The 25,675-nt window shown below is 53.0% G+C and overlaps 1 protein-coding gene across 1 annotated transcript; it reads left to right on the forward strand.

Annotated features, from left to right (window-relative positions):
* TTC22 (tetratricopeptide repeat domain 22) lies at window positions 1-24,331 on the forward strand. The gene is made up of 7 exons (XM_019957394.2): window positions 1-722; window positions 16,181-16,236; window positions 16,429-16,544; window positions 17,165-17,283; window positions 19,049-19,210; window positions 21,558-21,710; window positions 22,259-24,331. Exons 1-7 carry the CDS (start codon window positions 156-158, stop codon window positions 22,793-22,795), a joined length of 1,710 nt encoding a protein of 569 aa, XP_019812953.2. The 5' UTR covers window positions 1-155; the 3' UTR covers window positions 22,796-24,331.
* The last annotated feature ends 1,344 nt before the right edge of the window (window positions 24,332-25,675 follow it).

The following is a 25,675-nucleotide window of genomic DNA, read 5'->3' on the forward strand; positions in this document are numbered from 1 at the left end:
CTGACCCACCCACCGGCGGGCGGCGCCGGGGATGGGAGGTGGCTGTGCCCCAGGCTTCTGCGAGCTGACCCGCGCCTTCCGCGCCGGGCTCGCTAGAGGGGCGCCCCCCTCCACTGCAGCCTTGGGGGCCAGGCCCGGGGAGCCGCCGGGCAGCCATGGCGGAGCCCGAGGTCGCGGCCGAGGACCTGGACGCCCTCATCGACGACCTGGACTACCTCCCGGGCCACTTCCACCTGGAGATGCAGCTGAACTTCGAGCCGCGCTCGCCGGTCTCGCTCCGCGCCCGGGACCTGAAGCTGCAGCGGGAGGGACTGCGGCAGGAGCTGGAGCTGGCATCCGCTCCGCAGCGCCCCGCCGTGCGCCACCTCCTGGGAGCCTTCGCCTTCTACCTGGAGGAGCTGGAGGAGGCCCGCGAGCGCTTCCTCGAGGTGGCCCGCGAGGATCCGGGTAACCTCAATGCCTGGGCCAATCTGGCGCACGTGTACGGGCGGCTGGGGCAGGAGGAAGAGGAGGAGGCGTGCGCCGGGCAGCTGGCCAGCCTCATGGGCCTGGCGGGGGACCGCGGGGCAGCCGAGGACCCCCAGCTCCGCGCCGCGCGCTGCCTGGCGGAGCAGGGCTACGCGCACGGCTTCGACGTGGGCTGCGCCAGCCCGGAGGAGCGAGCTCGCGTGCTGGAGGCTGGCATCGCGCTCTACGACAAGGCGCTGAGCTACGCGCAGCAGGTAGGTGACGTCTCCAGGTTAGGAGGGCTGGCTGGGGTCGCGGCCCCTAACGTCCACAGGGACGCCCATGGCCCCACACTCTCCCCTGGCCCCGGCCCGCTGGCTTCCGGAACACCATTCCAGTGTGCCTCTCCCGTCTTGAGTCCCAGACTGGGCTTGTAGCTTTTCTCTGCTGGACTAGGGAGTGGACCCACATTCCAGCCGGTTAGCCTGCCTAGGTTTCTTTGCTGGCAGTACCGCAAACTCAGCACACCAACTCACCCCTGTCGTCTTGTTCCTCCAAGTACCTATCCCTGCATCTGTGTGCACCCACCTCTCTATAAGGCACAGCTCTGCATCCTGCCAGAAACTGGCAGCATTCTTGACTCCTTTCTCCTCCTCACCCACCATCCCCATCCACTCAGACCCCAGATTCCGTCCATCCCACCTCCTCATATACCCGTGGCCTATCCACTCCTCTAATGCCTCCCTCCGCCAGCCCATCCTCCATCATTCCCTGCCTGTACCAATATGGTCGCCATCATCCTGCCTGGGTTTCTGCCCTGACCCTTCTGCCCCAACCCTGCTGCCAGTGTTCATGTTGCTCAACCTTTCTGGTCACATCCCTCAGCCGCTTACAACGCCCAGTGACTCCCCACTGCCTAGCAGATAAGTCTCAGGCTCTCTGGTGGGCACTGGAGAGCCTCTGTGATCTTGCTGTCTGCCTTCCCTCTTCTATGTTCCCCCTTCCAGTCAAGCTTTTGCCCTTGCTTCCTGTGGGCCAGGTCTCCTTACAGCCCACCTTGGCACGTCTTCAGCCTCTTTCTGAAGTGCCCTTTGCTCCACCCTTGCCTGGAAGGTTCTCCTTATTCTCAGACATCCCCTCCACTGACTTCACCAGGCTGGGTTAGGACATCCTTGGGGCTCCTACAATGTTGCTCACACTGTCCGTTTACAAGTCTGTCTCCCCAGCTCAACCTTGAGGTTTTGAGAGTAGAGATGTCTGTCTGTAAACTCAGTACCTGGCATGGTACCTGGACACAGCAGCGCTTTCTTGAGTGAACGTCCGTGTGGCGTAGGCCTGGCACTAAACAGACAAATCCTGGGTATATGAGTTACCCATTGTTGTATAACAAACATCCTTTGAAATTTAGCAGCTTGAAAACAACAAGCACTGATGGTCTCAGAGTGTGTGTGCTCAAGAACCTAGGCATGGTTCAGTAGGTGCCTCTAGGCTGCAGTCTCATCTGAAGGCTTGCTCAGCCTGGGGGAGCTGAGGGGATCTCCTTCCAAGTTCACACACTTGGCTGTTGGCAGAATTCAATTCCTCACTGGCTATTGGTCAGAGACCTCCCACAGGTCCTTCTCTCATGGATATCCCATCAGTTTTCCCTTCATTAGAAGCAAGTCATTAGGTCCAGCCCCCATGCAAAGAGAGGGGGTTACACAGGGACATGAATACCAGGTGATGAGGATCACTGGGGGCCATCCCAAAGGCTGCTTGCATTAGATGGCTGACACTGATATAGAGGGCCTTATCCTTCTGTTACAGAAGAGGAAACCACAGTTCAGAGAGGTACCGTGACTTTTCCTTGAAGGCATAGCACAGGCAGGATTGAGTTGGTAATGATGACTTTTTTTTTTTTTTATCATGGTTTAGGTTTGTGATAGTTAAATGACAACAAGCTTTCACATGAGTAGGATGGCTGCATTCACAAGGCCTCTGCACACCCCCTTGGAACATTTTCCACCAAAGCTTAAGAGGAAATGTGGAGTTAAGACCTCAGGGAGTGCTATGTGGGAGGCACGGGCTTGACTTAAAGGGAGTAGCGCAGGGTGGAGGTTAAGACGGTAGGCGCTGAGTCAGACAATCCAGGTCCCAATCCCAGTCCTTCATGCTCTCACCTCTAATTGGTCCTTAGCATCACTGGGCTTCCCATTCTATGAAGTGGGGATAATAATGGTACTTGTATCCTAGGATTCCTCATCTGTAAAATGGAGACATCATCATTTGGTAGATGTCATAACTAAGAGCTGATGTTTGGAAAGCACCTAGAATAGAGCTTGCACAGGGACAGCAGGATCACAGACGACCCCAGATCTGTTTTAAAGCCTGAGTCTGAGGCCCTGAATGTCAGCTGCTCTCCAGGGAAGACTTGGCCAGCTCGGTATATGTTGACTGTGGTCACAGTCTCAGAATGGGGCCTGAAGAGCCCTGGACTGGGGACCAGGAGGCCTGGGTTCTCATCTCAGCTGCAGCCACCCACCTTGGGGCCTTCTCCTGTCTGGGCTGCAGTTTCCCCACTGCGAAAGGGGAGTGGGAAGGGGGCACTGGATGGTCTCCAAGGTTCCTTCCTGCTCTCAGGAGGGGGCTCACTGGAGGAAGGCGTCCCGGAGGAAGTGGGGAGGGAGGCAGAGGTTTGGGCATAGAAATGGAATAAAGGCTGACTCCTCCCTCCCTGCTGCTGGTCTGCCCCACCATGGTGTGTTCACACCCTCCTCTTTAGGGACCGCCAGCGAGAATGGCAATCGGGGCCCTGCCCAATGCTTCAGGGAGGGAACTAATGTCTTCAGGTGGGAGGTGGCTGCCAGGCCCTGTGCCGTATCCTTGTGCCTGGCCCAGTGGCAGCTCCCCAGGTCTGCACAGAGTGGCTGTGGTCAGCCCCCATCAATCCCAGGAGACAGTTGGGGATTTGGAGTCCTCCCTCCATTTCATCATCTGAGGATTAGGAGAGATCATGCTTATAAATAGGCTTTCCAGGTGGCTCTAGTGGTAAAGAACCCACCTTCCAATGCAGGAGACATAAGAGACACCGGTTCCATCCCTGGGTCAGGAAGATCCCCTGGAGGAGGGCATGGTAACCCACTCCAATATTCTTGCCTGGAGAATCTCATGGACAGAGGAGTCTGGTGGGCTACAGTCCAAAGGTTTGCAAAGAGTCGGACACGACTGAAGCAACTTAACACGCACACATGCGTGTGCTTATAAACTATCTACACAGAGCAGATGCTCAAGAAATAGTCACAATCAGGAAGACAATGATGATTTTGTATAGTTAGAGCAGAAGGCTTGAGTTAAAGCACCCAGCTCTTATTATTTTGCTGTGTGACTTTGGACAAGTCACTTTTCATCTCTGGCCTCATGTCTGCTTTATAAACATTAAACAATAGTTTACTGTGGTTATCCAATCAAATCATGGGGTAAAGGTGCCCATAAACTGGTAAATTATGGACAAGTCTGAGAGGCACATGCTCAGCCTAACATTTATTGAGCACCTACTGTGTGCCAGGCCCTATCTTTAAGAACTCCTGCCTTTCAGAAGCTCATGGACAAAGGGAGGAGCAAACATTTGTTCCTTCATTAACTAGACCTCTTGGAGTCCCGTCTCTAGGGGAGTGGTGCAAAGGGATGAGTCAGATGTGTCTATGACTGGCTGAGGTCACAGATATTTATTGCATAGCCTGTGCCAGGTGACAATTGTCTCTCAGCTCTGTACACCAGTTCAGTTCAGTTCAGTTGATCAGTTGTGTCCGACTTTTTGTGACCCCATGGACTGCAGCATGCCAGGCCTCCCTGTCCATAGCCAACTCCCAGAGTTTATTCAAATTCATGCCCATTGAGTCAGTGATGCCATCCACCCATCTCATCCTCTGTCGTCCCCTTCTCCCCCTGCCTTCAATATTTCCCAGCATCAAGGTCTTTTCAAGTGAGTCAGTTCTTTGCATCAGGTGGCCAAAATATTGGAGTTTCAGCCTCAGCATCAGTCCTTCCAATGAGTATTCAGGACTGATTTCCTTTAGGATGGACTGGTTGGGTCTCCTTGCAGTCCAAGGGACTCTTCAAGAATCTTCTCTAACACCACAGTTCAAAAGCATCAGTTCTTCAGCACTCAGCTTTCTTTATAGTCCAACTCTCACATCCATACATGACTACTGGAAAAACCATAGCTTTGACTAGATGGACCTTTGTTGACAAAGTAATGTCTCTGCTTTTTAGTATGCTGTCTAGGTTGGTCATAACTTTCCTTCCAAGGAGCAAGCGTCTTTTAATTTCATGGCTGCAGTCACCATCTGCAGTGATTTTGGAGCCCAAGAAAATAAAGTCTGTCACTGTTTCCATTGTTTCCCCATCTATTTGCGATGAAGTGATGGGACCAGATGCCGTGATCTTCGTTTTCTGAATGCTGAGTTTTAAGCCAACTTTTTCACTCTCCTCTTTCACTTTCATCAAGAGGCTCTCTAGTTCTTCTTGGCTTTCTGCCATAAGGGTGGTGTCATCTGCATATCTGAGGTTATTGATATTTCTTCTCGCAATCTTGATTCCAGTTTGTGCTTCCTCCAGCCCAGCATTTCTCATGATGTCCTCTGCGTAAAAGTTAAATAAGCAGGGTGACAATATACAGCCTTGATGTACTGCTTTCCCTATTTGGAACCAGTCTGGACGTGTTGTTCCATGTCCAGTTCTAACTGTTGCTTCCTGACCTGCATACAGATTTCTCAAGGGGCAGGTCAGGTGATCTGGTATTTCCATCTCTGTACACCAGAGACCATAGTTTCTGAACCAAAAACAGGACACCGCCCGCACCCCCCGCCAGAGGATTACAAGGGAAATCCACTTTGGGGACATCAAGACCTGTGTTGGAATCAATGGGGACCTGGCAAGTTGAGGTCCTGGGCATAGAGTGACAATAACTGAGCTTCAGAGAGGGCACAGTTCCTTTCAGTACAGGTGACTGGGGGAGGCTTCGGGAAGAAGCAGGAGTGTCCTGGCAGGAATCTGGGGCGGTGGGGGGGGCACTCCTGGCAGGGGCGTGGTATGTGCAAAGGTCCTTTGGTGACAGCTGAACTGGAGCACAGGGTGAGGCCTGGAAAGAGGGTGGCTGGAAGCTTCCCAGGGGGAGGAGAGTGTGGCCCTGCTGATATGGACTCTGAAGCCTGATTCCTGCCCTCCTCAGCTGCATTTCCTGTCCCCGCCCTCCCCTTGGCTGCCATGCTTGTCGGAGGTTAGTTCCCAGACCAGAGATTGAACCCAGAGCCCCTGCAGAAAAAGCACCAAGTCCTAACCCCTGGACTGCCAGGGAATCCCTACTCTTACTTCCCAGGGACTCTAAACTACTCATACTTCTCCAAACATGCTGTGCTATTTCACACCTCCCAACGCAGGAACTGTTCTCTTTGCCTAGAAAGCAAGCTCCATTCATCAAAACCCAGCTCAAATTTCACCTCCATGTTGAAGCCTTCCTTCGTACAATGCACACTTTCACACAATAATTAATATTCATGAATATTCTGCTTGAATATTCAGCACATTCAGCATGCAGAAGAATATTCTTCTCCGGGTGCCTTGCGAATTTCATCTTAGTCCTCACAAGATCCCTCTGATCCCATTCTACAGGTGTGGGAACTGAGGCATAGCAAGGCTAAGTAACCTGCCCAAGACTACAGAGCTAGTAAGGGGCAGTTGGGTTCACGCCACTCTGTCTGATTCCAAAGCCTTTGCTCTTTCTGGAGAAGTTGGAGAAGTGGGGTGCAATAAGGATAGTGCAGATAGCCAGTGGGGTGGGGAGGGGAGCCCCCCGCCAGGGCTGCCTCCTGGAAACCTAGGGTTGCCATATGTGCAGGTAGGGGGTAGGCAGGATGAGGGCAGAGGTGAAGTCAGCACTGGGCTGGCGAAGAAGCAGGGACAGTGGAGCAGCAGCTGAGGAACCCATCACTGAGAGGGTTGCCACCCACAGGAGCCGTGACGGGGGGTCCCACCTGCCCAGTACAGCGGCTCTAAGAGGTTCCTCATCCTGAGGGGGCTGGGACTATCCCAGGCAGGGAGGAGACCCCCAGACCTCAAAGAATAAAGGTCAGCCAAAGAATCAATGACAGCTGCTCATCTGCTAACTAAAATTACAAGAGAAAACGTTATAAAAGTTAGTAATTCAGCCCATAATCCAAAAACAAGCAGCGTATCCGTGTGCGAGTGGGTGTCTATGACTTCCCTCTCAGCCCTTCGTTCCCTCTCTTTCCTCATCTTCAAGTTACAAAAATATGATGAGGCAGATTGTTTTATCCATCATTCCTCCCCCGTCAGCCCTCCACACAGTCCTAGATGGTTTCTTGGTGGAGTCTTGAGGCTGAGAGGTATTAAGAGCAAACCCTTTGGAGTTAGACAGATAGAGTTTAAATTCTTCCTCCTTTACCAGGTGGTTAAGGGCAAGTCACTTCACTTCTCTGAGCCTCAGTTTCCTTATCTGCAAGCTGGGATTCTAACATCATCTCACAGGGTTGCTGTGAGGAGTAAGAAAGAGACTACGCAGGGCTCCAGGTGGAGTGCAGATCACGGTGGGGCCCAGCCCCTTGCCTGCCCGCCCCATCCAGGGCCCCCACGGCCCTGGGCTTTGCTCCACAGGAGAGCTGTTCTCAGCCTCTGACTCATCACCAAGCAGTTTCTCTCTTGCCCCCAAGAGGGTGAGCCTTCTGTCTCTATCTGCCTCCCAGCGTCTGGCACAGGGTTGGACCTAAGAGGAATTTGTGACTGTTGATAAATTTAATTTGGTTTTTTAGTCTTAAAATTCCTATTATTTTTCTAAAATAAGGTAACAAACTTATTTTTCTCTGAAAACAAAATCTCTGTCCCAAGCTGACTCGGTTATGTGAGTTCCTCCCCCTTTTCCTAGAATATTGGTGGCTTCACACACTCACCCACATGCACATACACACGCTCATGCAGAGCTTTCATCCCTGCTTCTGGACCAGGGCTGGCTCTGGGTGTAATAGGAACCAGCGCGGAGCTGAGTTTTACGTTCATTAGCACATTTCATTTTAGCACATCAAACCTCACACACACACTGCTGCTGGGTGCTGTGATTGTCTGTCGCACAGAGGACAGAACAGGCTCAAGGTGACACACAGGCCATCCAGATTTCACCTGGCCAGCTGGGGCGGGCAGGACGGAGCCGGTGCTGGGAGGCCCAACAGCCAGCCTCACAAACAAAGGTGTGGGCATTCCACACTGTCGCCGCACCCAGCGGGTTGGGACCTAGCAGGAAGGGCCAAGAGGTCACTGCTGGTCAACATCCAGGGTCCCTGGTATGCACACACCCACACACACATACACACACACACCCCTCTGCCACCATCAGGAAGACGCACACACACACACACACACACCCTGCCACCATCAGGGAGGCACACGCACACACACACACACACACCCCTCTTCTACCATCAGGGAGGCACACACACACACACCCCTCTGCCACCATCAGGAAGACGCACACACACACACACCCCCCTCTGCCACCATCAGGGAGATACACACACACCCCTCTGCCACCATCAGGGAGGCACACACACACACACACACACACACACCCCTCTGCCGCCATCAGGGAGATACACACACACACCTCTGCCACCATCAGGGAGGCCAGGACCAGAGAACTCCTCAAGGAGCTGCCCTCTCAATAGATTTCTTCTCCCCACATCCCTGTCTCCCCCAGCCTCCCTTCCCACTCTCCCAGTCATCCCCCCGCAGCAATGCAGCTGCCCAAGACCCTGGCGACTGGGCCCACTGTGCACACAGAGGCACTGCTGGGATCCCACAGTCTGCCAGCTGCAGGACACCCTGAGTGACCTGGGCCGGCTGTGCAACCTCTCTAAGTGTCCGTGTCTCCCTCTGTGAAATGGAGACAGTGGTACCAGCCTGACGGGGGGTGTGGGAGGAGGTAACGGGGTCGCAGAGGGAAGGCCAGCCCCAGCAAGCCTGGCTGGATGTGGCCTGCTCATCCTCAACCCCTGATGGGTCAGCCAAGACTCCTTCTAAGTGAGCACCCACCCTCCTCTCTGCCTCCTCAGGCTTCCTCCTGCCCCTGAGCTTGCCCTCAACTCTGCCCAGAGCCAGCTTTGGGAAAAGAACAATGAAATTGGGAGAAGACCCCACTGGGAGCCAGGGCTCAGGATTTGGTTTCCTGACTTAGCCCTGCCTGAGTGGCTGTGCGAGGTAGGAAAGTCCTCCTCCGTCACTGGACTGAAGTGGTGGCCAGGCTGATTTCAGGGACAGGAAGGGCTTTGAGAGCAAGAGGTGGGGGAAGAAACAAACCTCCTGGCAGAAGAAAACACATAAACACACAGAGGGGGAGGAAACCACAGCTTGGGGAACGTCAGGAATGGTGCTTTGAGGACTTCAGAGTTGATCTCCAACTTTTGAGATCATGGGCAGGGTTTCTCCTCCCACGGTGCTTGCAAACACGCAGGCACACGCGTGCACACGCACACACACACACGTATACATACATTCATGGCTCCACAAATCTGAGTGATTTGATTGGGTTCCGCTAGAAAAGGAGCTGGATGACTGACACTGGACAATGAGCTAGAGACTGTGCACTCGTGTGCTCTTCACAGATGATCTCACTTGCACCTCCTAGAAATGCTGGGGAATCAGAACTGTTACTAACGCCATTCTACAGATGAGCAAACTGAGGCTCCAGGATGTGTAGGAACTTGCTCAAGGGCACACAGTCATAAGTGGCTGGCTGGAAATGGACTCAGGTCTCTCCAACACAAAGCCTTGGCTGAGGGACAGTTTTCCCGAGCTCTGGTCCCAGCCTTCTAATGGCCTCGGTGCCATAACAGCACTTTCTGAGTTTGCTGCTGGCTTCATTCCCTCTGTTTCTGGCCATCTGGAAAACTGGTTCTCCCCTCCTCATTGATACAGGACCCCAGAGCCAAAGCTGCCTTTAGCATCTTCTGACCCAACTGCCTTCTTTATAGGAGGAAAGACAGAAGTGTGTTAAGGGCGCACACAGCCCAGACTCACAGGAGGAGCTGAGAAAATGCAGGCATCACTGTTATTACCACAGAGGGCAGGAGACTTCGTCAGATCCACCCAGCGCCAGAGTCGGGTTTGGACCTGGGACTAGACAGAGCCCCTTTTCTCTAGGGACCAGGGACTAAAGAAATGGCTCTGGATCTAGGACCAGAAAGGGGGTGACAATGGGGAGCTACCGTCCATCTGCTCTGATCTTAAAATCCATGAAGACCATGCAGGGAACCCAGTCAGGGCTGAACAGGTAGCTCACCTCCATGGCTCAGCACCCAGCCCCCAGCCCCCTCTGCCCAGTCACGCTGGACCACTCTCACCCACACACCTGTGAGAGGCAAGACCAGTGCATCATCCCCGCTTGTAGACGTGGAAACTGAGGCCCAGGCTGGGCCAGTAGGCTTTCCAGGAACTCTGGGGGAGGTAGAGGCAGTGGGGGGCAACTCCCATCCCAGCCCTCTGTTTACCCCCACTGAGGCAGGAGCTGGGTGAGTAGGAACCTCACCTGCCCTGCCTTTCTGGGGCAGGCCCCCATGGGAGCCAGGTGGGGTGGGGTGGGGCTCCGCGTGCAGAGCCCAGAGGCTTGCTCTGTGTCATCACTGAGGACATTCCAGTTGAGCAGGAAGAGCTTATTTCTGAGGCCTTCCACCTGGTGACTTTTATTTCTGCAGCATCAGCCTCCACAGGGTCCGTGTGATGAGGTGGAAAGAACAGGGGCGCTGGAGGGAGGCAGATCTGAACTTGAATCTTGGTACTTTCCCCCTGACCTGTGGGGCTGGCTGCAGCTCTTCTCGTAGTCTCTCTCTCCTCACCAGTAAAAGGAGGAGGATGTGTTCCACCTTCTCAGTCTGCTTTGCAGGTTCAGGGCCACAGTGCACGGAAGTGCCCAGTGGACAGTCAATGGTCGAGAAATATTCATTCTCTTTCCTCCTTCTCATTGCCCCTCCCTTGAAAGAGAATTAGTCAGCTCTCAGGAACTGACTCTGAAACACAGATTACAAAGTCCTCAGGGGCAAAGTTTGAACTGCAAGGCAGACATTTTCCTTCAGAATCAATGGTCACAAAGAACTGAACGCAACTGAGCACACGTGCACACACACAGAGCCTGTGCACACACAGAGAGCCTGTGCAGACACATGTAGATTAATAAGCCATTGGCATATTAAGAGAGCTTCTGCTGAAATCCCCTAAAGTAGCTAAAGTGAAAGTCGCTCAGTCGTGTCCGACTCTGCAACCCCATGGACTGTACAGAATTCTGAAGTGGGTAGCCTTGCCCTTCTCCAGGGGATTTTCCCAACCCAGGGATCGAACCCAGGTCTCCCGCATTGCAGGCGGATTCTTTACCAGCTGAGCCCATTTCCTTGTTTGAGGGTCACCTTTTGAAGTAAACGGACTAGCCATCTGAGACCCATCCTTGTATCTGCCAAGTTAGCACACACCTGCTCTGTAGGGTCTCATCCTAACCCTGATATTCACTATAGGTTCTGCCAGATCACCCACCTTTGTCGATTACCCACCCAGCTGTGGCAGCGTGGATCTTCAGGCTACCCTGTGGATCACAACTGCTGATCCTTCGGCTCTGTTAAAAAGAGATACGTTAGCCTGCCATTTTCCCTCCGCTCTCCACAGTGCGAGAGTCTCGTACAGTGTTTCTATCAAGTTCCCAGGTGATGCTGATGCTACTGTCACGAGACCCCACTTTGAGAACCACTCATCTGGGGTAGTTTGGAGAAGGCAATGGCACCCCACTCCAGTGTTCTTGCCTGGAGAATCCCAGGGACAGGGGAGCCTGGTGGGCTGCCGTCTATAGGGTCGCACAGAGTCAGACACGACTGAAGGGACTTAGCAGCAGCAGCAGCAGCATCTGGAGTAGTTAGGTGCAGGGACTCTGGGGCTAAGCTGCTGGGTTCCCAGGTCTGCTACCGTCTAGCAGGGCCACTTAGGGCCACAGGTGCCTCTTCTGTAAAATCGGGATAATTGTATAATTCTTGATAACCCATGTAAATTATGTGCCTCGTTTATAGTAAGTGCTCAATAAAATGCACTTTTATTCATATAGCAAAAAAACCAGCATTTCCAGGTTTCAGTCCAGGCTGTCACACTAGTCGTGTGTCTTTGAGGACATCATCTTACCTCAGTGTTCCCATATGTACTAACAGGGTGATGATGACCCACTTTACATTCCACACAGGGCTTTCTGAGGATCACTTGGCATCTGCAATGAGTGCACTTTGTAAACGGTAAGCACCATACAGAGTTGCAGCGAGGTGTTGGGGGTAACAACAGGAATTTGAAGAGGGAGACCTGGCATGAAATATCAGGAGACTCCGCCTCTGTGAGCCCATCTCTAAAGTGAGGGAAATATTGGCGAGGGCCTCAGCGGAGCTGGGAAACGTCCTGAGAACCCTTGCCTGTGCCTCACTCTCACCCTCAGCTAGTACCAGGATCTACCCAGCTACTGCAGGGCAGCGCTGGAGCTGGGGCCCTGCTGCGTCCCCTCCCACCGGTCTGCCACGGAGCAGCCACCAAACTTGAGCCCGTCCAGCTTGAAGCCTGGGCGGACTCTCCTACTGGCCAGCACCCCCTGTAGACCCTGGAGCCCCCAGCCCACGGGGTTCTGATGAGGATGAACAACAGAAAGGGTGGGGTGTCCTGCCCCAGCTCACCCGGGGCGGCCCCCAGTCAACATTCTTCTCCTGGCAGAGGTCCTGTCAGCCCCCTTCCAGGGGGCTGCCTCCAAATATATTGCCTCTGGGAGCCATCAACTCTGGAAGTGAATTCCTTGCAGCCATCAGAGGTTTCACAGCAACTTCATTCTCCAGGAGAGAGGAAGAACACCCCCTCCCTTCTTCAGGAGGGGAGGCGGGGGGCAGTCAGAGGCCTGTTTAATTTAATTTAACGCACCATGGCTTGCCAGGTTGCCCTTGGTAACAGCTTCAGCTGCTGCTTCAGTTACAACCAGAAGGATTTTTAAAGAGACAGCTCATTTTAGGACCAGAATTGCACAGCAGAGTGAATGGTCTCTCTCTGTACTAGGGATGGAAGGTTGGAACCCAAGCACAGGGAGGCCTCAAGCCAGGCCTGTTTATACCATTAACTCCACTTCTAATTTGCAACCCTATAAGCCCTCCTTCAAATGGTACCTTGAGTGGGATCTGAGGAGGGGCTCCATTTGGAATTTATCAGAGAGATGTCACTCAGCTAGCTACTTCTCTGAAAATCAGTTTTAGTCTTCAAGTAGAAGGGAAGAGAGTTAACATTCAGGAGTTGCCCCGGCAATTCAGGCAGTCTGCCACTAGATGGTAGTATTGCTTACTTAGTGCAAACTATTACCAGGCTTAAAGACTATCAGAATGGTGGTGAAACCACTGGGTTTCGAGTCTTGATGGTAACCAGTGTGTCACCCTGAGCAAGCTGCTTCACCTTTGTGGTCTCAGGGATATAATAACGGGATAGATCAAAACAACTGAGTGCTGTTGACGGGCATTGGGGCTAGAACTATGAAGGCATGAGTTTATGTCCCAACTCTGTCATTTATTAACTGTGTGATTTGGACACATAACTTAATTTCTTGCATCTTGAATACCAAACAAGAGGGTGGCTATGACCCAGGCAGAGCCTGAGAATAGCACATTGCTCTTCAACCTTGGGAACCTGTGGACCCTACGGGGCATCTGAAGCCCCAGGAGCACAGTGGTGGTGGTGGGGCTGTTAGAAAGTGGGTAAGGCAGAATGACTGTATGCCAGAGCCTGAGACCTCAACGCTCCATCTAGAAGTGAAATAGGGCAAAGAAGCCTCCCAGACACTCCTAACCCTGCACGTCTCTAACCCAAACCAGGAGAAAGGGGGCAGATATTTATGGATATTTGTGGAAGGCTGGGCACTGCCTCACAGTGCCCTTTTGCAGATAGGGATATAGCCTCTAAGGGGTAACACATCCACCCAGGGCCACCCTCCTCTTGTGGCCAGGCCTGTTAGCCACTGAGCCTCTGCTCTGGGCACTGCAGCCCTCTCCTTGTCTAGTACAACTGCTGTCTCTATGGTCATGTTTCCTTGTCAGGAGCCTCAAAAGGGGAGCGGGTTCTGTGTCTCCCCACCATGACTCAGCCTAGCCAACCTCAAAGTGGGCATGAAACCAGAGGTCATGGGATCATACCCACAGGCAGCCAGGGAGCCTGAAGCACACGTGCTTTGGTCCTTCATGTGGACAGGTGCTGACCTTGTGCCAAGGTCCTTGGCCAGCTTGGCCTATGAACCTGAGTCCCCTTCCCATGTCCCAGGTCCTATGTAGGTACAGCAGGTTAAGTTTATCCAGCAGCCTATCCCAGCTTTTTGCTTTGGTCAGTGTTCTCCACTGAGCTCTCATGGATGCCCCTTAATCCTTAGACCTGCTGCTCTCCCTTCCAGACAGCCCTGTTCCCAGCCAAAACCCCCATACACATATTCCCACATAAGTAACAGGGTAACTTTCCAAGGTGATGTGGATGTAAAAACACATGGGATCCTGGTACTCCCCAGCTCAAACCTTTGCTATGACTCCCCATTGCCTTGCAGATGACTTCCAGGTTCTGAGCCTGGCATTTGGGGGCCCCTCCTGATGTCCCCCTGCTGGCTCCTCCCTTTGCCCCTTATAACTGGGATGCTGGTCACTCCAGGCTGCATGCAGCCCCTGACACACCTGCTCACTCATCTCTGAGCTTGTGCACAAATGTGCCCTCCATCTGATGTCCTCTCTCGCTATATCCACCTTGGTGGTTCCTACTTGTCCCTGAGAATCCTGCTCCAGCATGCCCTCCTTTGGAAGCCTTGGGGGTCCCCCTGGATCATATAGGAAACGTCCTCCCACAGCCCCTGGTATCCCTTCTGCTCATTGTGTCTTAGTCTGGCTTTCCCACCAGACCTGGCTTGGGCCTGGGCTCACACCTCTCTCCTATGAGCAGTCACACAGCTCACTGGGATTTACTCACAGGTCCCCCTTCCTCTCTTCCTCTGAACAGGCCACCCCAGAACAGCCACAGCCTAAGTTGCCAGCATTAGCTCCCCACTGCCTCCATTCTTACTCACTGTGCTTCATGCTCCTCAACTGCTCACACATGTCCAGGCTGAGCCTCCATCTGAAATGCCCTTGTGCCCCACCCCACCCTCTGAAATACCACTCCAATTCAAGACCCACCTTACAGCCCACCCTGTGTGTGTATGTGTGTGTGTGTGTGTGTGTGTGTGTGTGTGTGGCGTGTGTTAGTCACTCAGTCGCGTTCAACTCTTTGCGATTCCATGGACTATAGCTGGTCAGGCTCATCTGGCCATGGAATTCTCCAGGCAAGAACACCGGAATGGGTTGCTATTCGCTTCTCCAGGGGATCTTCCCAATCCAGGATTGAACCTGGGTCTCCTGCATTGCAGGCAGATTCTTTACTATCTGAGCCCTCTGTGAGACCTTCTGAGTCTTCTGACTGGAAATGGCATCCCCCTCCTGCTCCATTTGTCTAGATCCACCTCTTGGTCTTGATCAAACTCTGCTTCATATTATAGCTATTGGTAAGCCAGTGTGATGAGAAGAGCAAGGGCTTTGGAGACTAACAAATGGGGTTCAAATTCCAGCTCTGACACTTGCATGCTGTGTGACCTTGGGCAAGTCATTCTACCTCTCTGAGCCTCAATCTGTGCCTTGGTAAAGTGGGAGTGATGCCTACCTCTTAGGGTTGTGAGATTGAGATGATGGGTGTCAGATCCTGGCACATGGCAGGTGCCCCTTCAAGCCCTATTATTCATGCCTGAGTCTGTCTTCCCAGGCAGGTTGTGATCCATCCAGGGTGCGGGTCCCATTCAGTGCCACAGCCCATAAGCACCCAACACAGGGCCTCACACCACAGATACCCAGAAATGCTGGCTTGACTGAAGACTTGGTTCTGACTACTGAGGGTGGGGGGTGGAGGCATAATGGGACCCTAAGCTGAGAAGGCCATGGTGGGTGGGGGGTGGGGAGTGCAGAATGGAGCCTGGAAATCAACCACGGGAGATGAATCTGGAGGGAGGGGCCAGAGCCTGAGGCAGAGCTGCTGATATGCACTGGGGGTTTTATTGGTTTTCATTAAAATTCCTTCCAGAGGCAGGAGCAGCTACTCCCATAAATAACGGCATAAATATTTTATCTGGTGCCCAAGTCAGTCTAAATGCACAGCAAAGTTGGCAAGAATAATAATGGGAAATAAGTTTGGTGGGTTGGGGGGGGGCTTCCTGGGCTTCAGCTGAACTCACTCACATGCCCAAAGGGGCTTCTCAGGAAGGTGGAAGGCGAGAGATGGGGCCAAAGAGGAGATGCAGGTAGATGGCGGGGAAGAGAGAAGGTGACCAGTGGAGTATGGGCCTTGCGGTGGGGGGATCAGGAGCCTAGGGGAGGGGAGGGGAGGAAATGGATCCCGTCCCTGCTCTGTGATGGGCCCCTTGCTTGGGGCATTCACTCAGGTCATCTTGTCAAATTCTCTGTAGTCAGAGAAGTGAAGTGACTTGCCCAGGCTCACCCAGCCAGCCAGTGGCAGAACCAGGCAGGATTATGATCAAGAGTGTACTTGCTGCTTCTTGGGGTTCAGGGAAAGCATGGGACTCTATGAACAATGTCCCCAGTGCCTCAATAGCAGCAGCACAAGCCATTCTCTGCTTCCCTAGATCCCAATGGAGGAGAAAAGGGGCTGGTACTTCACCATGGCAACGCTCTTCATCAGGTCAGGCTGGGGGTGGGGATGGGATGGTGGGGAGGGACGAGGGGGAAAAGTGGGGCCTGGAACCCAGGGGGGAAATCTCCATGGCAAGGGTGCTCCAAGTTCCCCTCCCTGCCACTACCCTGGGGAGGACTCGAGGCAACCTGGGAACCACTGGGAGGGTCCTGATCAGCCACATCCCCTTCTCGGGCACAGGTTAGATGGCATATTCCTGGAGCTGGGCAGCAAGGAGCAGAAGAGGCTGCCAGCCTTCAACCGCACACTGGCCCTGCTGCAGCAAGTCCTCAAGTCCTCAGACCCCCACCCCCGAGGTCGGGCTCATGGGGGCGGCAGCGGGGAGTGGGAAGGGGGTGGGCTCTCCCTACACGCATCAGCAGCCCTCCCAGTCTTGTCACTGTCCCCGCCTCTCGTTCTGTTTCTCTCCCCCTCAGCCTGTCCCCTCCACTCCCTGTTCCCCTCAAGGAGCTCACACCCGTCACCCAGCGAATATGCGCCTGCACATCACTCCAAGGGCACATGTCCAGGCCTGTCTGCAACCCAGTGTGAGAGACAGAGCTCTCCCCATTTCAGCCTCTTATCCCCGTTTTGTGGTGGGGGAATGAAGGCCCTTCTGGAGACGGGAGGGAGGGGTCACTGTCACACAGGGACCAGAGCTGGGGGAGAGCTGGGGTCAGACAGCAGAAGGCACCCTCCGTGAGGGCCCCTAGGGGATGTAGAAAACACAAAACAAGCACTGGAATCGTTCCCCCTTCACTCGCAAGTCCCCTCTGCCCTCCTTTGTTTGTCTTTCTCTCTGGGTGGCCCGCAGTGATTTCTGCCCCTGCCCCTGACCTTGTCCTCCCAGGGCTGACACCTGGGTGGTGCTGGCCCCTGCCTGCTCTCCCCTTCCCCACATGCTACTCCCTGAGACGCCTCTCCCCCCGCCCCCTAGCTCTGGCCTGGTGCTACCTTGGAATGCTGCTGGAGAGGAAGGACACCTTCTCCACCACGCCCATGGGTGTCCATGACTGCGGGTTTTCGGGAACCGATCCCCTGGACTGCTTTGGCAAGGTATGTGCCCCTGGTTACAATCACCCTCCAAACCTGGACAAAGCCTGACACCCCAGCCTCCTCTCCCTGGAACCAACTGCTTCTCCGGGTTTCTCCCTACTTCCCCGCCCTGCTCAGGAAGTGCCCTTACACCACACCTTTCTCTCCATCCCAAACAAAAGCAAAGTGAGTCAGACCCTCCCAACACCTGGTCTGCTGCTGCTGCTGCTAAATTGCTTCAGTTGTGTCTGGCTCTGTGCGACCCCATAGACGGTGGCCCACCAGGCTCCCCCGTCCCTGGGATTCTCCAGGCAAGAACACTGGAGTGGGTTGCCATTTCCTTCTCCAATGCATGAAAGTGGAAAGTGAAAGTGAAGTCGCTCAGTCGTGTCTGACTCTTAGCGACCCCACGGACTGCAGCCTACCGGGCTCCTCCATCCATGGGATTTTCCAGGCAAGAGTACTGGAGTCGGGTGCCATTGCCTTCTCCGACACCTGGTCTGGCCTACCCCATTTTCCAGGCCTATCTTCTAAGCTAGTTGCAATTTTCTAATGCTTTGGCTTCCTGGTGCAAAGAACTGACTCATTGGAAAAGACCCTGATGCTGGGAAAGATTGAAGGCAGGAGGGGAAGAGGACGACAGAGAATGAGATGGTTGGATGGCATCACCAACTCGATGGACATGAGTTTGAGCAAGCTCCGGGAGTTGGTGATGGACAGGGAAGCCTGGCATGCTGCAGTCCATGGGATTGCAAAGAGTCAGACACAACTGAGCAACTGAACTGAACTGAACCCTCAGGCTTTTCCCCTTTGCAGCCCCATGGCACAGTGGAGAGAAAATGAGCTTGGCACAGTGTAGATGCCAGCTCTGCTCACAGGGCCTGTGACCCTAAAACAAGTCACTTCCATCCCTGAACCTCCTTATATGTTGATTATGTGATCTGTCCACCTTCTAGGATATTTAGAGGCTCAAAGAAGGTAGTAGATGAAACTGTCTATCGTAAACTTTAAAGTGCTGTTCAAGCCTTATTCTTGATACCTTGTTTCGGTGGCAATTTTCGCACTGAGCTCAGTTTTTTAAGATTTTCCTGGAGGACAGGGACCCTGTGATTCTCATCCCCCTGTACAGTCAGCATGATGCCCTGGGGCAGGTCACAGTGTTGGCTGATGGGTGATGAGCAGTTTCTTGGTGAGAGATCTCAGAACAGAGTGGAGCATAAACTCTAGTTCACGTGTGCTCCAAGAGTTGTGTCTGATTTAACACACTGCCTTTGACCCTCCTTGGGAACCTACTCTGTGCCAAGCACAGAGGCGGAGAGATGGGGCCCTTGCCCTGCAGGAGTTCACTATCTCAGGGGCAGCAACAAACACAAGGCAGGAGCTGTCGGTAACTGTACTAGGATTGGGGCAAGTGCTGTGGCCCGGGTAGAAACACTGTGTGAGTTTGGGGGATGTAGAGGCTGATTCTGGCCCCTCTTCCCACCTGTCCTGGAAAAATGAGGGAGCACACATTGATATGTCTGAGTGAGAGGGGTTGACCTGGGGTCTGGAGGGATTCACCGGACATGTCCATGAAAATGGCAGAGAGCATGGCAGTGAGTTAGGCTCTTGGGAGTTGAGTGTCAATGAGTTGTACCCCAAAGTGTTGGGCCCCATGATATGATTGCACTTAGAGCTGGAAGGTGGATGAAAATTTTGGGGTGATATGGCCCTACTGAGAGATGACATTCCAGTTCTAGCAAACAGCCAGACAGATGGTTTGCTCTAACCCTTGTCCCTTACTCAGGCCATCGAGATTGCCAAGGACCAACTTCCCATCCTTAATCGCCTAGCCAAAATCTTCCACTTCCTCGGAAAGCAGGACATGGCCATTGGCACCTGCAACATGGCCCTGGACGTCCTACGAGATCCAGAGCTCAACTGGCAGGCATACTGCACGAGGGCCAAGGTGAGTCAGCCTGCAGCTCTGCCTCATTCTGCCATTGAGAATCAGAGAGCAAGGGCCAAGGCTCCGTGGCCAGAGCCCAGAGGTCAGGGTGCCTTCATGGTAGAAGGGCGCTTAGGTGTCTTCAAGGCTCGCAGTTTGTGTTCTCTAAGATTATCAAGGTAGAGAATGAAGGAGCTTACCACCCACTGCTCATCCCTTCTACAATGACCTGGCCAGCTACCTACCAGCCCCCTCTCTGATTAGCACCTCGGGCAGTCAGACTGACCTGGGTGGAATTCTGGCCTCTCCATTTATCACTGTGGGACCTGGGACAAGTGAGCCACTTACCGCTCCAAACCTACATTCCCAAACCTGGAAGATACGGATCATAACATCTGTGTTAACAGGTTGTCAGAAGACTAAGTGAGGTCACATCTAAAGCAGATGCCAGGAGTATGAGAGGTGCTCGTAGAAGGCAGAGGGTATACTGGAGGAAATCTAATGTCGTAAAGCACAGCTCTGGCTCTCAACACAGCTAGCCTTGGTTCAAATCCCACATCATCACTTACACTCTTGCCTAAATTCCGAGCCCCACTTTCTTCATCTATAAACAGGCTGAAGGTAATTGTACCTGCCTCACAGAGTTGTTATGAGGCTTAAATTAGATTCTGTGTGTAAAACTCAGTACTGAGCACATAGTAAGAGTTCATAAGTGGTTGATTACTATTATTAGGTATATTTTTAACTGGCTCACTGTCTCTTAAGGCAGTCCACTATGGTCATTCAGCTCCGCAGATTACTAATTTAACCAAGAGCTGCCTGCCTCTGGCTTCCCCACACTGGTCTCAGATCTGCCCTCAGGAGTCCCCACAGAATGCACTGCTTGGGGGCAGAGATCTGGACCTCTGAGTTTACATTGCTCCAGGCTAAACAGCCTTCTCTATTACCTTTCATGGGACATGAGGGCAAATCTGCTCCCTGGGTCTTGGTCCTGATGACATAATCATGTTGCCAGCAGTTACTAGTTAGGGTCTCTGCCTAGAAGGCTCTTCTCCCAGATGTCCCATTGGCTTCCTCCCTCACTTCACTGAGGGCTTGAAAAGGTAGCTGCTAGCAGCCATCCTCCTGAAAATGCCAGCCTCTCACCAGCACATCGTGTCCTCCTGTGCTGGTTTATTTTTTCTTCTTAGCATTTATCATTCCCTAACATACTATTTTCTGGTTTATGTTTATTTCTCTCCCCCCACCCTCCAGGTAAAATACATGCTCCACGAGGGCAGGGAATTTGCCATTTTGCTCTCAACTATATATCCTAGAACAGTACCTGGCACATAGCAGGCTCCTGACGATCTTTTGAATGAGTGAATAAACTGAGCACCCACCATTGCTAGGTCCCGGCTAGAACATGTTCTCTCCATTGTCACGGTAACTCTCCAAGGAAGATCTTAGTGTACTGATTTTTCAGATGTGGAAAATGAGGCTCACAGAGGTCATGTAAATGAAGGGGAGGAAGGGCTGGAATTCAGCCAAGTTCAACTGGCTCCAAAGCCAAAGATTCCCACCCCCACCCCACCCCCACCTTAAAGCTACCTTAGAACCAGAGCCTACTGATGGCTATAAAGTATTAATACCTTCAATGACAACAACCCCTTTTTCTTACTTGCTCTTTCTCCACCTCTTCCCTACCTCTCCCGAACCTCTAGATTTTCTAAATGCTCCAAACAGATGTGGGGGGAAAAGGAGGAAGTGGTGATGAAAGCAAGGGTCTAGAATCATTTGTAATTTGATGCTTGTAAGCTGGGGCCACCTGCCATTCTTCCCACACTACTTGCTTACACAGACCCTCACAAAATCGGTGCTGCCATCCCATCTCAAATAACTCCCTCCCCTAGTCAGCTGTATCCCATCACCTGTTTATTTTTTCATTGTACTCGTCACCACTTGAAGTGGTACCGTTTACTTGTTTATGATCATCATCCCTACTAGAATGTTAAGTTCTGCCAGGGCAGGGACTTCATCTGTCTTATCACCACTGCACTCCAGTACCTAGCACAGGGCCTGGTATATGGTGGGCACTCAGGACATATTTGTTGAATGAATGAGTGAGAGAATGAATGAATGGCTCTTACTTCATCCAACCCCCTTTATTGCACAGAGAGGGGAACTAATGCCCAGAAAGAGGCTGGTCCAAGCTGGCACAGGACCAGGATCCAGCACTTCTGAGTCCCAGTCTCAGGGGCTTTCAACTGCACCACAGAAACTCCCTGAGTTGCTGTCGAGGGAAAAAACACAGGCTTTATGGACAACAGCAAGGAGGGCAGGGGTCCTGGCTTGGAGCATCTTCCCTCAGCTGACTCTCTCTGGGCAGATCCACATCAGAGCCTACCTGCACGACCTGGAGCGAGGCAAGCTGGGGCTTGGGGGCATGCCTGACAGGAACCACCTGGCCTGCGCCAAGGCTGACCTCGAGGAAGTGGTCAAGGTGTGCCCAGGCCTCAAGACCTACCTGGACATCGGCCAGGTAAGGCAGCCTCTTGGCTTGGGTAGTCAGTGGCTTACTAAACAAAAACTATTAACTCTATGTCACGCCAGGGCACTGAGGACACAGAAGCATACGGGGGCATCCTTGTGCCTGATAACCTGCCTGTAGTACCTGCCTCCTACAGCTACAGGGAGGGTTATAGGTGGTGATGCACCAACAGCATTCAGAACAGGGCCCAGTTCTTTCTAAGAGCTCGGAAAGCGTGGGCCATTATTCTGATTCCTTCTGTGCCCAGGGAATAATCACCGAGAGATTACAATATCTTTTGTGAGAGAAAACTGCGGCCCTGAGAGGGTCCCGCTCAAGGTTATATGGCCGAGATTCGTGGGGCTGGAGCTGGAATCAGAGAGAGCACTGTCTCCTTCTCTAGGAGAGGGAGACCAAACTTTGCGATGAATAATTGTTGAAGGCGGGGAGGGTGGGAATGAATGCATGGAATTTTTAAAACAGTAAGTAGTGAGACTGGAATGAAGGGGGAGCAGCGAGAGAGCCGGGGAGGAAGGCTCACGCCGCCGCCCCCACCCCAGGTCTACTACTACATGGGCGTGGACGCCGTGCAGGAGCTGCTGGCGGTGGACGAGGCAGCGCTGAACCAGGCGCTGGTCTTCCTGGCCAAGGCCGGCGAGTCGGAGCTGGGCGCCACGCTGCCGGAGCTGCAGCTGCTGCGCGGCAAGTGCCTGCGCATCAAGGGCGAGGAGGCCAACGCGGCGGCTTGCTTCAAGCGCGCCGTGGAGCTGGACGACGCGGGCTGCAGCCACGCGGAGGGCTTCGGCTGCCTGCTCGAGGCGCTGCTGGCGCAGTGGAGCCAGGCGCAGCTCAGCGACGGCGAGGTGGGCCGAGAGGTGGACGTGTGGCTGCGGCGCGCCCAGGACAAGTACCCGGCGGCGCGCCTGCGGCAGGAGCTGCAGCGCGTGTGGCGCGCGCACACGGACGAGGTGCTGGGGCTGGCCCGGGCCTTGGTGGCCCAGGGACGGCCGGCGCTGGTGCGGCTGCTCTTCGAGACCATGGAGCGGAAGGGCGAGGGCGCGAGGTCCCTGCGGGACCGCCGCGCGTTCTCCGTCTGAGGGTCCCTGAGTCTTCCCCCTCTCCCCACCGCTCGGAGATGGTTGGACCTGGTCCAGGCGCTGGAAACCGGCTCGCTGTGCCATAGGCTGGCGGGTAAGTGGAGCCCATCAGACTCTTCCGGGAGTTGGAATGGGGACCTTGAGACACAAGGACAGTTGGACGTGTACACGGAGGCAAAAGAGCCTGATCCAGGAGAACAAGGGAGGCTGGGGGCAGACGCGAGGGGCCAGTGGGAAACTGCCAATGGGAAGGCCCAAATTGTGCAAATATGCAGAAAAGTAACATGGCGTCTCCCAAGAGATGCAGAAGATAATTGCCTCCATTTGGGCAGGTGCTCTAGTACCCAGGAGCCTGTTACTGGACTCCCGTGAGCCACGCTCTATCCTTATAATAAGGCCTCCTCTACTGGAGTGGGTCTCAGGTCTGGCAGTGGGAGAAGTCGTGGCTAGAGCAGAGGGCACAGCTGCCAGATAAGGGCAGGGCCGCAGCCTACACCTGGCTGCTCAGCGCTCTTTCCTGCCCTCTTAACAGTCTTCCAGCAGGCCTCATTCTTGGCCAACTTGGTCTGAAAGACCCTCAAACTCCCTGAAATAAGGCCCATTGGTAGAATCTTCCCTTGACTTCTCTATTCTTTGGGGAATGTAAGGGCCCCACTCAAGGAAGTGCCCCCTGTGCCCAGTCTCAAACCTTCTACCAGACACTGAAGAAAATCTTGGAATTTTACACTCTTGAAATCGAAGTTATAGAATCATAGATGTAGAATTTTATTGTCAAAGACTTCAGCTTTGATTGTTAGCAAATCTGGGAACCATCAAGCTAGATTCTTATGGTCTTACTAACAAGAGCTGCTGCTGCTGTCATTTCAGTCGTGTCCGACTCTGTGCGACCCCATAGACGGCAGCCCACCAGGCTCCCCCGTCCCTGGGATTCTCCAGGCAAGAACCCTGGAGTGGGTTGCCATTTCCTTCTGCAAAGCATAAAAGTGAAAAGTGAAAGTGAAGTTGCTCAGTCAAGTCAGACTCTTCGAAACCCCATGGAGTGCAGCCTACCAGGCTCCTCTGCCCATAGGATTCTCCAGGCAAGAGTACTGGAGTGGGTTGCCATTGCTAATTTAACTTAAAACTCTAAAAAACCAAGTTCTTTCCAGACTACAAGACTGTTGGTTGTATGTAATCGCAGTGGCAAGACACCCCACCCCCACACCGGTCCATAATGGTTTGTGATTTATTTTGCATTTCCTTCCCCCACTTAAAAAAAAAAAAGTTTTACTCGCTGCTTCACTCATTTTCCTGACACTTAGACAGTACCAGGGGTAGGCCAGCACCCCTGCCTTAGTTCTCATGTCCCCAGTGATAGATGCAGAACAGACTGAGAAGTGTGGTCCCTAGAGATCTCTCTTTCTGGGAAGACTGAGAGCCCTGGAAGGGAAGAGGCTTGCTCAGAGTCACACTCCCTAGCCTCCTCATCCTGTCCCTCCAACTTACTTACAGCATTCTTCAGGTTTGGAAAACTACTAATAAACTGATAACACTGAAGCATTAAGTGTTTATGTGTCGCCTGTCACCCAGGGCCCTCTGGGTGATATCCATTGGCATAATACTGTCATTCCAGGTTCCTGTGAAATCTGGAAAGTAAGGCCACCCAAGGCCTCTGAGTTCCATCCCAGGACTCATGAAGACTTCCTTTCCCTCCTTCCTTCCTCTCCGTTGCAGCAGAGTCCGGGAGGTGACTGGACAACAGGCAGCACACGCAGCCTGCCCACTTCTCCCGCATCCCTTGTCTACCCGTGACAGTGACCTGTGACCTTCCCTAGGACAGATGGTGGTGGTTTAGTCGCTCAGTCATGTCTGATTCTTGCAACCCCATGGATTGTAGTCCACCAGGCTCCTCTGTCCATAGGATTTTCCAGGCAAGAATACTGGAATGGATTGCCATTTCCTTCTCCAGGAGATCTTCCCAACCCAGGGATCGAACCTGGGTCTCCTGCATTGCAGGCCTATTCTTTACCAACTGAGCCACCAGGGAAGACAGGAACCCATCTCTTTCTTCTCCTACTTCCCAGACAGTCAAACTGAATTCAAAGTGGTTTGCTGGTAAAGCTGGGAAGCTGGTGAGGTTTGTTGCCTCCCCCAGGCTTCCCAGTTTGTTTTCTTTCTTGCTTTTCCTGTCCCCAAGGTTATGCATTTCTCCTTCCATTGCCTCTTCCTCCTGCCAAAACTCTTCAATAAACTTTCTTTCTGGTAATCTCATTCACATTAATCATATAAATGACTAACAAATACCCACTAGAGCTTTTGTCAGGAGTATCTGCATACTAGCCAAAAGCCGAAAAGAGAAAAGAAACCCCACTTCCAGGACTGCCTCCTATGTGCAAGGCACTTCATACACATAAACTCATTCAGTTCTCTCGCCAGTCCTGAAGAGTAGGCATTGCAATCATCATTTTACAGATGAGAACACAGAGACACTGAACAAGGTCGCAGATAAGCATGGGAAGAGCCAGGCTTTGAACCAGACTTACCCCGTTGTATGCTGCTTCCTGGGACACAGCCCTTCCTGGGAGGTGTGTCATGAGTGGTCTAGAGTTGGGCCTGGGATCACCAACACAACCTGTCACCACCCTGCTCCCTCCCCACAGTGTACTAGTCTCCCTGCTCACAAACTGCCTTACTTCTGTATCTTTGTACATCCTATTCCTCCACTGACTTGTCTTCCTATCATTTTTATCTCTAGCGCTCAGTTCAAACCTGCCTCTTCCAGGAAGTCTTGCCAAATCCTGCAGCTCTCATCCGCCACTCCGTTTTGTGTATACTCTCAGGGCATTGTATCTCACTGCATTGCTTACATTGCTTTATCCTTGCACCATAATGATCTCACCA

Source organism: Bos indicus, chromosome 3, assembly GCF_029378745.1.
Source record: "Bos indicus isolate NIAB-ARS_2022 breed Sahiwal x Tharparkar chromosome 3, NIAB-ARS_B.indTharparkar_mat_pri_1.0, whole genome shotgun sequence".
Taxonomy (NCBI): Eukaryota; Metazoa; Chordata; class Mammalia; order Artiodactyla; family Bovidae; genus Bos; species Bos indicus.

What these genes read in the sequence shown, in the direction of transcription:
- TTC22 (XM_019957394.2), top strand. Translation starts at nt 156, where the DNA reads ATGGCGGAGCCCGAGGTCGCGGCCGAGGACCTGGACGCCCTCATCGAC. An exon ending in ATGGCAACGCTCTTCATCAG is followed by an intron (nt 16,237 to 16,428) that starts GTCAGGCTGGGG and finishes TCTCGGGCACAG; the next exon opens with GTTAGATGGCATATTCCTGG. An exon ending in CCTACCTGGACATCGGCCAG is followed by an intron (nt 21,711 to 22,258) that starts GTAAGGCAGCCT and finishes CCCCCACCCCAG; the next exon opens with GTCTACTACTACATGGGCGT.